Here is a 13,714-nt window from a genome sequence, read left to right on the forward strand (position 1 = left end):
AGTGATATCCAGGTGCCCACTGAGGTGGACGTCATCCCCTCATACGGCAGGTGTTTCTGATAACGAGAACACCTTTCCAGGGTCACTTTGCTGCCGTGTGCTTCACCCGCCTTGATGTTTGTCCACTCAGCCTCCTCCCAGGTTGTCACAGGCCACTGTGTCCTGCTGGATATCTCAATGGCATTAGTGCCATCTCATCATTATCATTAGCTGAATGCCTAAAAGTATAAAGGCAGTGTGTTTTGGATGATCAAATCCTAGCACATTATATTTCATTTTAAGCATTATTAAGCAGTATTCTTGAATTACTGTTAGTTTTTCATGTGCTCCCCTTCATTGGTGGTTTGTTGTTGTAGTCACATGACTGACCCTCCTTTCAGTCCAAACGCCACTCTTTGTATGGAGCCCTTCATGAATTGTGTCACCGGATCAATGAGGGTCACTGGATTTCGAATGTAGCCCCTTAATGCATTGAATAAGAGAGATGTAAATCAGGGAGCTGTGTACCCCGAAGGTCCCCAAGCAGACGCTAAGAGCACCTTCTAGACGGAGTGTATTGTCGAGTGAGGCACTGAGAGGTCCTCCTTTGCTCAAAGCTTTAAGGAGCCACGTCTGAGCCCATCTGTCCCCCGGTGGTTGGCCACCAGCAGTTACCACAGTACAGATATCACTCAAATGTGCCGCCCTCTCTGATATTAATATTAGTAAATCTGGACATTCGAGACTCAAAGGAGGGCCCACGTCTCCTCTGTAATGCCAGTAAATCTTGACACTTGAAACTCCAAGGGAGACCCCCCTGCTCTTCAATAGTAAATGTGGACATTTGAATGAAACCCCTCAGTCCATGAAGATTTTCTCAGTCTTCTGCCCGTCCACAACTCAAACAGGTTAGAAATTGCTGCTCTCCAACACACGGTGCTTACAGCGCTTTGATCTGATTGGATGTTGAAGGCTCACTCGCCTCAGTTAATCAAATTCCTCACCAGCTCTGTACATCACTAAAAACACTGACAAGGACACTGTGCCTTGAATTGTTAAAGTTCTCAGACACACTAGCTAGCTGTGGTTCACTTCGCTCCATCTTTCCTAAACTACCATCAAATTCTCCAACCCCGGCCCTTCATCTGTCCTCATCTCATCTCATCTTTTACACCTGCTCTGTGGACCTCATTGAATGGATGTGAAAGCAGCAGAACAAAAGAGGCGACAAAGGTGAAAGGCCTGCAAAAAGATTCACAATCCAGGCCCTGGCTAGAGGTAGGCCTCACTCCAGGCAGCCTGACCCCAAACCCAACAGGCAGGCTTCAGCCTGCGTAGGCCCAATATTGGCCTTTATTTTTTAAAGTTCAAAAATATACTTAAAAACGTTCCAGAAACACAAAAATGCCCTACGTTGGAGACTAAATGGTCAAACCTGTCACATGGAAGGACAAAGCCATTGCAGAATCTTTAAAAATGAAGAAACAAAATAGCTAAAAACCAAAAAACGTTTGCAATAATTCCAAAAGCGATACACTGCAAAGCAAACACGTCCAGTCGATAATCCAAGAGTCAGGAACCAAAAAATGAAACGAGAATCCGCAACAAACCAGAAAACTTGTGAATCGCACACTCTCTCTCCAGCCTCGCACGTAAGGGCACAGGGCCGTCCCTCAGCAATGATGTCATGCAGGCCCCACCTCTTTGGGCGGTCCCATCTACAGTAAACAAAGAATGTATTCAAACGTACATGCACAGTGCACAAGTACTAAATAAAACATACAGTAAGAAATACATGAAAAAGAATAATTAAAGATGACAAAAACAACATAAACCAGGGAGCAAAGCTGGGTGGCAACACAACTGAAGCAGAATCACCAGACTACAAGTGAAGTGGAGTGGAGGAGCACACAAAGGCTGCCTTTATCAAATTTAGGACGGTCCTTCTCAGTGGACAATGTCTTGTGAGTGATGCGTTCCTCGTATTGATCACCTTTATTTGTCTTTTCTTTTTTTCCCAGTTACCGTGGCCACCTTTATGGGAGCAAATCATCCTGGACTTCTTATACCGCTTCACTGGTGTGTGCTGCATGTCTGTAACTGGGAAAAGCTTAACCCAGAAGTGCAAACATACAATTAATAATAAAAAAATAATGGTGTTACACCTGCGGTGGGCTGGCACCCTGCCCGGGGTTTGTTTCCTGCGTTGTGCCCTGTGCTGGCTGGGATTGGCTCCAGCAGACCCCCATAACCCTGTAGTTAGGATATAGTGGGTCGGATAATAGATGGATGGATGGGTGGGTGTTACACCTTCAAGTTGTTATGATTCACAAACGCAAGATTTGCAAAGAAATGGTGCTAACCCTGCAAACAGCCTGTCCAGATAAGGCTCACCCCCAGGCAACCTGACCGCATAGTCTGATGGCAGGCTTCGGCCTGCAATGGGCCATATGGGCTTTGGCTTCAAAACTTCAAACATATATATAAAGTCCCAAAATATAATGAAAATCACCTCAGAAGAGAGAGGATTACCATAAACCCCTGGCTGGTATAGAGATTGGCCACAAAAGAATGTCTATAAAGGGAGAATTCTTAACAAAAATAAGAAAATATAAAGAGCAAAACAAGAGGCAAAAAGAGTCCCCAGCAAGGCAGTCCACAAGCAAACCAGTCTTAACATAAAATCCTAAACCGAAATCGCAAAACTAGAGGCGAAAAAAGTCGATAAAACTGGTAAATCCAAAGGAGCAAAGCAATACTCAAAGAGGAGACCCAGCGCTCCACCAAAGTGCATTCAGTGAACTGCCAGGGACTTCACTTTCCAGCCTTCCTTTTATGGTCTGGGGGCGGTCCTTAGCAGAGATGCAAGAGTTGGCCCCGCCTTTTGGAAATACCTCCCAAAGTACAAGGAACATCCATCCATCCATCCATTACCCAACCCGCTGAATCCGAACACAGGGTCATGGGGGTCTGCTGGAGCCAATCCCAGCCAACACAGGGCACAAGGCAGGAACCAATCCCGGGCAGGGTGCCAACCCACTGCAGGACACACACAAACACACCCACACACTAGGGCCAATTTAGGATTGCCAATCCACCTAACCTGCATGTCTTTGGACTGTGGGAGGAAACCCACGCAGACACGGGGAGAACATGCAAACTCCACGCAGGGAGGACCCGGGAAGCGAACCCAGGTCCCCAGGTCTCCCAACTGCGAGGCAGCAGCGCTACCCACTGTGCCACCGTGCCACCCACAAGGAACATAAAGGCAGTTAAAGATACAGAAATATTCATAAACATAACAAGAACAACAATACATTATACACATGACAAAGGAACAAAACAATAATAGAAATAATGTCTCTATCTATCTATTATATAGTGCCTTTCATATCTATCCATCTATATCTATATATCTTGTAATGCACAAGTGCATGGGGAGCAGCTTAAGGACCCGAAGCGCATCACGACAAGTCGAGCCAGGGGACAATGGCGGGGTATTGACCTCTCTCTCTCTGTGTAGAAAAGACGAAGCACTGCCTCCATAACCCTACCCGGACACCTAAGAGAACAGTACTTCCGGGTCCCTTTCTCTCCTCTGGTCCCCCACTGATGACGTCCACTACCCATCCACCACCACGCCTTCCCAGCATTCCATGTTCTTAATTTCCAGTCCGGCTCTTTAAAATGTCTGTCCACCCGTCCCTTTTTGTCTGATAATTTCTTGCAATTATTTTGACCTTTTGTTTACAGTATATGGGGCTAAACACCCCAAATCTTTATAAGTATTCTGTCATTATTTCTACAATCTATATCTCTATATCTATCTATATCTTTATATATGTACAGCATATACAGTATGGTGTCTCTGTCATACGATTGTCATGTAATTACTTGCAAGCCAATGGAGTTACAAAATTGATCTTGGTCTTAATCAAAATCAAAATCATGACGTGATAGAGACTGGAGGAGTGCAGCGTTTGGCTAATGTCCACCCTTGTAAAGTTATGGAGGTTTGTGTCTTTCTTAGAGCAAACTGTATAAGCCGACTGCTGGAGAAGGTGTCATGGCAGATGGAAAAAAGAAGAGCAGCGACATCTGCTGAGCGTGAAGCAAGTCATGGAAGTGGCTTACACCACCTGATACGCAGTCTTATGGGATAAAGAAATACAAGGAGCACAACCTCCATGGACCATCAATCCAAATGCAGACCGCCGAGGCTTGAACTTTGATCAGAAGTGTTTGACACGATTGACGCTACTTAAGCTACACTTGCGTTTGCGTGGCTTCACACCAAAACAACCTCCGCCCATAGGCAGGCTTTGCTTTTACATCCTTCCATGAGTGATTGATTGAAGAGCTCTATGTAGACTGAGACTGAAGGAACAAGAAGACGTGGCCAAAACGGAGATTAGAAACATTAGAAACATAAAGAACAAGGATACAGACTCACGAGACAAATAATACAACTAACCAACCAATCAATGTTGTGCAGATATTTCAAAATGACCTTAGCGAGTACATCGGGAGGAAAACGGAATCTCCTGCTAGCAGTCACTATGCTGATGTTCATCTGACTCCACATGAACCCCCTTAGTTTGAGGACCGGAGGTCTGCGTGTTTTCTGAATTTTTCCTAAAACAAGACAAGGAAAGGAACTAAAAACATAACCCAGGGAATGAACTCTGGCTAAAACAGAACACGAGCCCCCATTGCTAAACTGGAGAGTTCAGGCTGCACAGGCCCCCCATCTCACACACACACACACACACACAGCCGAGGGTGCAGAGGACACTGCAGGGCCAACTGGAAGTGAGCTGACGGCACCCGCCACAAAGACAGTTTTGCAGACTACAAGAAGTAAGATTTGAAGAGAGAATCAGTTACACTGAGCATGTAATAAAAATATTATGTAAGAAGACAAAGCGGAGGGTGGTCTCAAACATGTTAATACTGGGGGACACTTATGACTTATTCTGCACAAAGCCTGGCCCCCGATTTAAGACTCAACGCTGGACTTACACACAGGGCCTGCACAGAAGATGTGGCCGCAGGTCTCAGGCACACAGAGCTGGTGTTCCAGACGTTGGCCCATCGCTCTGAATGACTGACACACAACGTTTACACTCGGGGTGGCGTGTGAGGCTGAGGGGCACGGCTTACACACACAGCGCCGAGGTACTGAGAAAGCAATCCGACTCCTGCACTGCCTGCTCACTTTACTGCATTGCAGATTTAATGTCAAAGGGTAAATTTGATATCGCTGTCCATCAGTCTACACCGAGTAACACCTAATGGCAAAGCGAAAACTTTGAGACCCCCGCAGTCAGACCATGACTGGGGCAATCGGTGGGCTCCAATGGGATCACTCTTTCTTGTCAATGTTTTTTAATGTCAATTTTCCTTCATTATTTGATTCTAGTGTTGGTATTGGGCACCATCTGTTGGAATGCATGCTGTTAGTAGATGCAGAAGACACCTTGGAAAGTGTCACAGAAAGGCCTGCAAATTTATTAAAAATCCATCCATCCATCCATCCAATTTCTAACCCGCTGAATCTGAATACAGGGTCACGGGGGTCTGCTGGAGCCAATCCCAGCCAACACAGGGCACAAGGCAGGAACCAATCCCAGGCAGGGTGCCAACTCACCACAGGACACACACAAACACACCAAGCACACACTAAGGCCAATTTAGAATCGCCAATCCACCTAACCTGCATGTCTTTGGACTGTGGGAGGAAACCCACGCAGACACGGGGAGAACATGCAAACTCCATGTAGGGAGGACCTGGGAAGCAAACCCGGGTCTCCTAACTGCGAGGCAGCAGCACTACCACTGTGCCACCGTGCCACCCTATTAAAAATACAACAAGTGAAATCTCTCAAATCCTAGAAGTATTCAGCCCCTTTTGCCGTAGTTGTCCTCAGGCACCTCCTGTTTGCTTTAATTCACTTTGAGATGTTTCTAGAACGGATTGGAAAATGGATGGATGGATGAACCAAGCAAACCCACTCGGACCTCGGACTCGGCCAAAGGGTCTCCTTTAAGCAGGACCCCGTAGGGACGACTCTGTGACTGCTCTGGAGTGGCCCAGCCAGAGTCTGGACTTGGGGAGACCAGAAAATCACTGCTGTCTGATGGGGGATCTGCAGAGAAGAACGGCAGGAGCTCCCCTAATGTGTGAAGCTCGTCGTGTCAGAGCCCAGCCCCCCCCCCCCCCCCCCCCCCCCACCCAAACACTCGCCGCTCCTGACGTCATGAATCGATCCTTTAAACAAAATCCAAACCCGGAAGTTGTGTGCCACCAGAGTGGTGACGTCACATGGTGCACTTCCAGGAGTTATGTGACAGCACTGTCACCAATCAGGGACAGAGAAAACGACAGGAAGCAAAGGACCAGGAGATGGAAGAAGAGATCACAATCTGAAAGCAAATCCAAAACACGTAAATCACAGCTGAAGCTGAAAGACACATCATGGTGGTGAGCCATGGCATATATACCCGCTCAGAAACTCACACGGGCACAGCTGGCACTCACTAACTAACCTGACCAGCACGTGTTCGCTGTGTGTGGCACCATCAAGGCGAAGAGCAGAGCAGCACAGAAGTAGGCTGGAAAAACGGACAGAGAGGAGTGAAGTGAAAAGAGAGAGGAAGAAAGAGTGAGAGCAGCCATGAAGTTTACAGCCGCCATGATGGCCTCTTGTTAGTCTGTGCAGCTGAGGTTACACAAAAAAATTAAACGTCAGGGATGGACTAAAGTGAAAGAAAGAAAGAAAGAAAGAAAGAAAGAAAGAAAGAAAGAAAGAAAGAAAGAAAGAAAGAAGGCACCTTCCACACCGAATATAATAATAGCTTAATGAAAAGTTGACTGAAATTTGGCATTTAATTAAAACTCAAATTAAAACAAACTCACGTAATCCAATTCAAGCACATGGAGAACAAAACAGCGCATTTAAAAAGTAAACAGAGAGTGAGCAGTGAAAGCAAATAAATAAAAACCTGCTGCATCTTTCACAGTGAAGATAACACATCAGAAAGAAAGAAAGACTTTGTAGAAATGGCAGTGCCTTGAAAGATTAATAAAGAGTTTATTAACGTGTTATTTAGTGCCTTTAACAAAAAATGAAAAGGAAGAAGTGTGAAGTGTAAGGGTCTATAAAAGGATAAGAAATGTATTAATCTCACTTCACTAAGTCGAATAAGAAAGAAAGAAAGAAAGAAAGAAAGAAAGAAAGAAAGAAAGAAAGAAAGAAAGAAAGAAAATGTGACCGTGACTAAAAAAGTCAATAAATGTGTTAGTCTGTAAATTATACAGTGCCATTAAAGAAGAAATCAATAAGAAAACAGTGGATGTGCCAGTGCCTAAAAATGAAAAAAAAAATGTATTCATCGATATTGTATATAGCGCCTTTCACAATAAATGGAACAACAAAGTACAAGAAAGAAAACAGAAAGACAACATCTACAACAGTAAATCTAATACTATTCAATATTCAGTTAAAACTCAAATTAAAACAAACTCACGTAATCCAATTCAAGCACATGGAGAACAAAACCGCGCATTTAAAAAGTAAACAGAGAGTGAGCAGTGAAAGCAAATAAATAAAAACCTGCTGCATGTTTCACAGTGAAGATAACACATCAGAAAGAAAAGAGAAAGAAAAGGCAGCGTCTTAAAAGATCAAGAAACAATTCATTAACGTATTATTTAGGGCCTTCAACAAAAATGGAAAGAAAGAAGTGTAGAAGTGTCAATAAAAATGACGATGAATGTATTAATCTACCCGTTAGAGTGCATTTCGTTTTAAGTCGAATTAGAAAGAAAGAAAGAAAGAAAGAAAGAAAGAAAGAAAGAAAGAAAGAAAGAAAGAAACAGACAGACAGACAGACAGAAAGAAAATAAGAAAGACTAGATGTGGCAGTGACTAAAAAGTTTATAAATGTGTTTCTGTATTTTATATGGTGCCATTAACAAAAAAGATCAAAAGGAAAGCTGTAGAGGTGCCAATGTCTAAAAATGAACAATAACTTTACTCATCTATATTTTATAGTGCTTTCACAATAAACGGAACAACATGTGAAAGAAAGAAAGAAAGAAAGAAAGAAAGAAAGAAAGGCAGGCGCCGGCGCCCCCACCCCCCGGGTCGTCTCCTCGCCCTCCCGGACTCGCACCTCCAAGCCACTTTACGGATTTCCGGAGTAAGCGGTTTAAACTTTGGCGATGCCCCCCCCCCCCCCCCCCATCCCGACTCCAGCCGCGCCCGCCCAGACCCCCGCACTTTCACTTTCTTCTGAGCCTCGACCCTCGTCGCGCCCCAACACCCCCACCCTCATGTCAAGAAGGGCGTACTGACCGTGACCGGCGCTCCTTTGGGGGTCTCGTGCGTGGACTCCGAGAGCCGCTCGTCCTCGGCGAGGGAGGCGAAGGCGCTGTCTATCGAGAGCGCCTCCATGTCCAGGCAGAGCGCGTCCCAGCTGCTCGGTCCGTTGGTCCCCGTGCCGGTCAGCGAGCGCACTTGACTCATGGCGAACTAGACTGCGGCCGAAGCGCTCCGGTGTGTGCAGACGTTTGCAGCGGAGGGAAGGCGGCCGTGTCGCTTTCAGCGGTGACCATTCTCTCCGGGACAAGGTGCCATCAGTCCAGGCCGGGGAAGTGTGCAGGAGAAAAGCCGCAGGGGTGCCGTCAAGTCCATCGTGCCTCGTGCTGCCCCCCACCCCGGTTCTCTGAGCTCGCCCGAGTGACTGAATGGCAGGCAGATTTCCTCGGGAGCAGATCGGCGCTTCTTCAAGATGAGCTCATAATCGCACACCATCAGGAATCTTCTGCCTCCTGATTAGTCACACAAGCGTAAGGAGAGCGGGCTCTGATCACTTCATGTCCCCCCGATGCGTGGATGAAACCGTCGGCCCGTCTCCGTCACACACAAATCTTGAACTGTCTCACCACGCAGCAGGAAGAAGGATTACAGAAAAAGCCGATAATCCCCTCCAGCAGCCGCCCACTCCAGTAACGTTACAACGTGTGGGCTGCACGCGCCCGCCCGCCCGCCAGGGTTTCATCCACTGACGTTCCAATTAAATCTGCTCGTTTCATTAAAGACTTCGTGAAGAAAGCGGACAGGAGCGACCAAAAAAGAAAAGAAAAGAAAAATCAGCGGTGGTGAGCAGAGCAGGGGCTCTGGAACTCCACTGACCGCAAACGTCCATCTTCAGGCGGCCTGTTAGGATTACAATGCGGGGTCCACACCAGGAGTCACTTGAAGTTCTTTTCCTTCTTCTCTAAACTGGACCACAGTGTCCCTCACAAACAGCCAAGCAGGACTTTGTCACAGTTTACTGTGGTGGACTGTAAAGCTGTCACTTCAATGACCACCACAGTGACCTTTGGGGCCGTCAGTCAGTCAGTCAGCTCACCTTCCACTGATTGTGGTGGACGTAATCGTACTTGACCCCTAAGACTCCAGGACTACTGAAAAGCTCAGAATACTCAGATATGTTTGTGTTTGATCCTGAATAAGGCAGAAATTGCCAAGTTGGGGGGAGGAAGGGGGGGGGGGGGTCTGAGAACAATTAGGTGGGCAACCCATGAGCAGTTAATATAATGTGAAACATTTTGTGGACCACAGGCAAGTTTACCCCTTGGAGATTTGAGCAGCTTGATTCATTGACGACTGACCTAAGGTCCAAGGTGGGCCCCCAATCCCCCGGGACATACATAAAAGCACATATAAAAGCGTTTTTGGGGGTCTTGTTTCTGAGGGAGCCTTAAGAGCAAACTGATAAAGACCAGAGAGGTCTCACTGCAGAATGGATGTGGGTGGGGTCGGATGTGGGCGGGGTCAGATGGCATACTCCTCCCTGTGATGTCCTGTGCCTCTAAACCCCAGCACGATTACACCCTGGGCATCTTGTAGTGCATAGCCGAGCACCAGTTAGGGAGGGGGAGGCACGGACCACCACAGTGTAGAGCAAAAGCAGCAGTTCAGTGCAAAGCGAATGTAACATCAGAAGGTGGCACATTAAAAAAAGAAAGAAAGAAATCAAATGAGTAGAGACAATGAAGTACGTGACTCCCAGAGAAACTACTAGAAGTGCAGGTATAAAAATGGATTTTATAGTCCAGCGACCCATCCATCCTCCTCCTCCACCTCCTCTTCCTCAGCTCCTGCCCATTCAGGGCTCTGGGGATTAGTTGACTTTTTTCCTTTTTCAAAAGCTGATCAGAGGACTGACTGATGCCACACATTTCACGCTTCGCTGTCTTCTCTCCATCACCAGATCCACAAGGACCACCAACTCCAGCACTCGTGAAAATCAGAGGTCGGCCGGCACATCTGCAAGGATCTCCCACTCACACATACATCACACCTGAATGCTCTGAACATCACAATTGAACTCCGACGAGCGCCTCGACTGAACCCTCGCGTGATGACCTGAATGAGAACTTCTTGCCAACGACAACATTTACTTCTACAGCACATTTTTCTACACAGGATGAGCAAAGACAAAGAAATTCCAATTAAATAAGAATAATAATAACGCAAAAATAAATCAATACACGCCTACCTAAAACAGAGATATTAGTAGCAGAAAGGTAAAGAGATTCGTTTTTTAAGTTGCTAAAGATGAGCTTGGTGAGGAGGTCTGATGGTCGGGAGGACAAAAAAAATTAAAAACTCCAGTTAAGCTGGAAAAAAAAAAAAACAAAAAAAAAACCTGTAGGGGTTCAAGGGTCAAAAAAACTGTCCGATCCCCGCTGGTCATTCTACCTAACATACCAACACTCGCATTTGGAATGACGCGGCTTTGGAGATGAGGGAACACGTAGAAGAAAACCCCACACACTCCTGCAGGGAGTCGAGTCTGGGATTCAAACCAGAGAGGCTGGACCTGTAACAGCTGTGGGTGGGGTCTGAGGTGTATCCCCTCCCATCTTCAGTAATTCTCCCCTTGCTGTGGAATGCGGGGAGTTGTGTGGGCGGGGTCAGACGTCAGACCCCGCCCATATTCAGTGAGCCCCTGCTCGGTGCACGATGTCCAAGTGTGAGGCTATGTCCACATTACTGGCTTTTCATTTCTCAGTTTCAGTTTTCGCCATTGTGTTTTTAACTCCTAAAAATGGAGTGTCACACATGCGAACATATTATCTGCTTATTTAAGATGCACGTGTCACAGACCCCGCCATTACACACTGGACGCTTTACAACGGTCCCCAAGTTTGAAATGAAACACCGAGACTTCGCAGAGAGCCCAAAAAGCTGGTGCCATCAAATCAATGTGTTTGAGAAACAGCTGAAGGGAGTTGGCATCAGAATGTGGAGCTGGAAAAGGGTCACACGTCATTGAAAAGGGGCGGGGCTTCGGGACCAATTTGAACTTCACAGACTTACACAGAGGGGGCGCCACTGAGCACTGATTTTTCAGGGTTACACGACTTTGTGGGGTAACCAGTCAAGACGGGAGAGGGGGGTTAAGGGGGGCTTTCTAAGAGGTCTGTAGATGATCGTGTGTGGGTCTAGAGGCTGGGAGGGTGGTCTCCATCTTCAGTTCCAATCTACAGCCTTGAAGCAGCATTCGGAGCCCCCAGAGCGCCTTTCACAGTGAGCCCCAACTGCACTGGAGGTGTATGGACCTGCAGAGCCACAGCACCAGAGGTCACCGCAGGTCAATGCCAGCAGTGTCAGGGTGGAAGTGACATCACCGCAGGTCTATGCCAGCGGTTTGGTAATAAACAGTCGTCACAAATCAGACTGACTGCCATGCTCACCAAAGCAACTCAGACCCCACCAAAGCCCAACCGTAACGCCCGCCCTGTAACTGCTGGATATTATTGGGGCTGCACTGTGGCACTTGAGTGATGCGCTCACTGTCACTGTCACCGTCACCCACACGCTCCATACGCACACCTCTTGTCGTGTGAGAAGCGACTGTGAATCTTCATTGGAGTCTTTTGTTCAGCGTTGGCAGTTCGCCGTATTTTTAGAAAATCTAAAACGGTGGGAGTTGAGGACTGAGGAGTTATGTAAAAAAAAAAATGCGTTTGCTTTCTGTGAATGTGCCCACTCTCTTCTCTCTGGCGCCGGGGGGTCTTATTGTTTAGTAAAGTTAAGTGGGTGGGCCCGGGTAACCATTCAGTAAGAGGAACATTGAAGCGCCTCACCTACATGGACCACCTCGACCGGTCACTTCTTATAGATCCAAACACTGAATGTGTGTGACACACGTCAAGAAAAAAAGAGAAACTCACAACCGCAACATCAGCCATCTGCGGTCCAAACGAGCAGCACAGACACGTGGTGGGGCGGCTAGGGGGAGTGGATCACTGGAGCTGCCTTCTTGGTGCTAAACCTGAGCGAGGGGGCTTCTAGGCCTACTGAGCTTTAATGGTGGCGGCCATGGGGGGTGTGATGGGCCACTGACACCGTCGTCTTTGTCACGTTCACCTCTCGCGTTAGTCAAGTTTTCATCTTCGTCTTCTGTTATTCGCTTTATGAGTCACTCCGTGTCTCCCCCTGCCTTGTCACTTTGTCACCGCAGCTTTGACCAGCTGGAGCTATCGGTTGGTTTGAAGCAAATAAGCTTGTGAGTGAAATCGCAGCTCTGGTCCAGAGAGCCCCTTCTCACTGTTTCTGATGGGCGCTTAGTCATCTTCTAGCAGGACGGCATGCTGGTGAAGAGCTGCGTGGGGACGAGAGGGGGTCGAGTGACCAACGTGTCAATAAATACGCAAAAAAACAGACGAGGAAAACATCCGAGTGCAAAAAGTCACACGACATGAGAAGAAGAGTCCGCCCAAATTCAAGTCAGATCAAAAACTACCAGTAATGACAACAGCAATAATAATAATAATAAATAGGGACACTGAAGAAAACTACTCCAAGTTACTCCTGTGTAATAAAAATAGCAACCCTGTGATTATGGGTGGTGCGGTGGTCCTGCTGCTGCCTCCCAACAAGGAGAATGACGTTCAAGTCCCCCAAGGTCCCTGTGTGGTGTTTTAGTTTGTGTGTGCGAGTGTATTCACATGCTATGCCAGCAATCATAAGGCACATGGCGGGGTCTTTACATTATTAATGGTGGTACAACTCCCTCGCCCCAAAGAGACCGCAGTGAAAGTCCCGGGTGCTCACTGTGCAGAGTTTGCATGTTCTCCCCGTGTTCAGGTGTGTGTTTCCTCCTGTAGTCCAAAGTCGAGCTGGTTAAGTGATTGGGCGGCGCTAAATTGCACCCCCCCCCCCCCCCCAACCAATATGTGTGTACGCATGCGCCCTCCTTGTGAAAGTCTGCGCATTCCCCTCCCCTCCATGTGGTGTTCTTGCCTGTACCCATTGCTTACTATGACGGGCTTCAGACTCTCTAAACCCCCCCCCTCCCTACTCTGGATAAGCGGGTTTAGAAAATGCATAGATAATAATAATAGAAGATAATAATAATAATAATAATAATAGCAGCGGTGATTATCACGTTTCCGCTCCTGCTGGCTGCTGCTGACCAAACCTCGTCAGGATTCTTCAGGTGAGGTTACTGTCGCCAGCCATGATGTCGGTAAGAAGGTGGGCTTTTCTGCGGCGGGCGGTCAGCATTTGCTTTGGAAGGCTGCTCGTTTATCGGCCGAATCTGAAAGTCCCAAGAGCTCCGCCGTCACTTCAGCCTTCCCGTCTCCCATCTCGCATTAAAGGGTTATCGTCCTCCGTTTTCCAGCAGATGGCGCTGTTGTGTAACATTAGCA

General features: G+C 47.2%; 1 protein-coding gene and 1 long non-coding RNA gene across 3 annotated transcripts in view; both read right to left on the reverse strand.

The window, feature by feature from the left end:
• rps6ka2 (ribosomal protein S6 kinase, polypeptide 2) overlaps nucleotides 1–9,044 on the reverse strand; it is a 123,790-nt gene extending 114,746 nt beyond the window's left edge. The window contains exon 1 of one of the 2 annotated variants that reach the window (XM_051919407.1): nucleotides 8,340–9,044. In XM_051919407.1, the coding sequence (XP_051775367.1) occupies nucleotides 8,340–8,510 (171 nt within the window). In that variant the 5' untranslated portion in view covers nucleotides 8,511–9,044. The remainder of the gene's footprint in view (nucleotides 1–8,339) is intronic. The other variant, XM_028821099.2, reaches the window with a different exon arrangement.
• The window catches only part of LOC127525970 (uncharacterized), a 495,457-nt gene that overhangs the window by 402,855 nt on the left and 78,888 nt on the right, over nucleotides 1–13,714 (reverse strand). The gene's annotated exons all lie outside the window — the stretch shown is intronic.

The sequence above is a fragment of the Erpetoichthys calabaricus genome, chromosome 15 (genome assembly GCF_900747795.2).
Source record: "Erpetoichthys calabaricus chromosome 15, fErpCal1.3, whole genome shotgun sequence".
NCBI classification, from domain to species: Eukaryota; Metazoa; Chordata; class Cladistia; order Polypteriformes; family Polypteridae; genus Erpetoichthys; species Erpetoichthys calabaricus.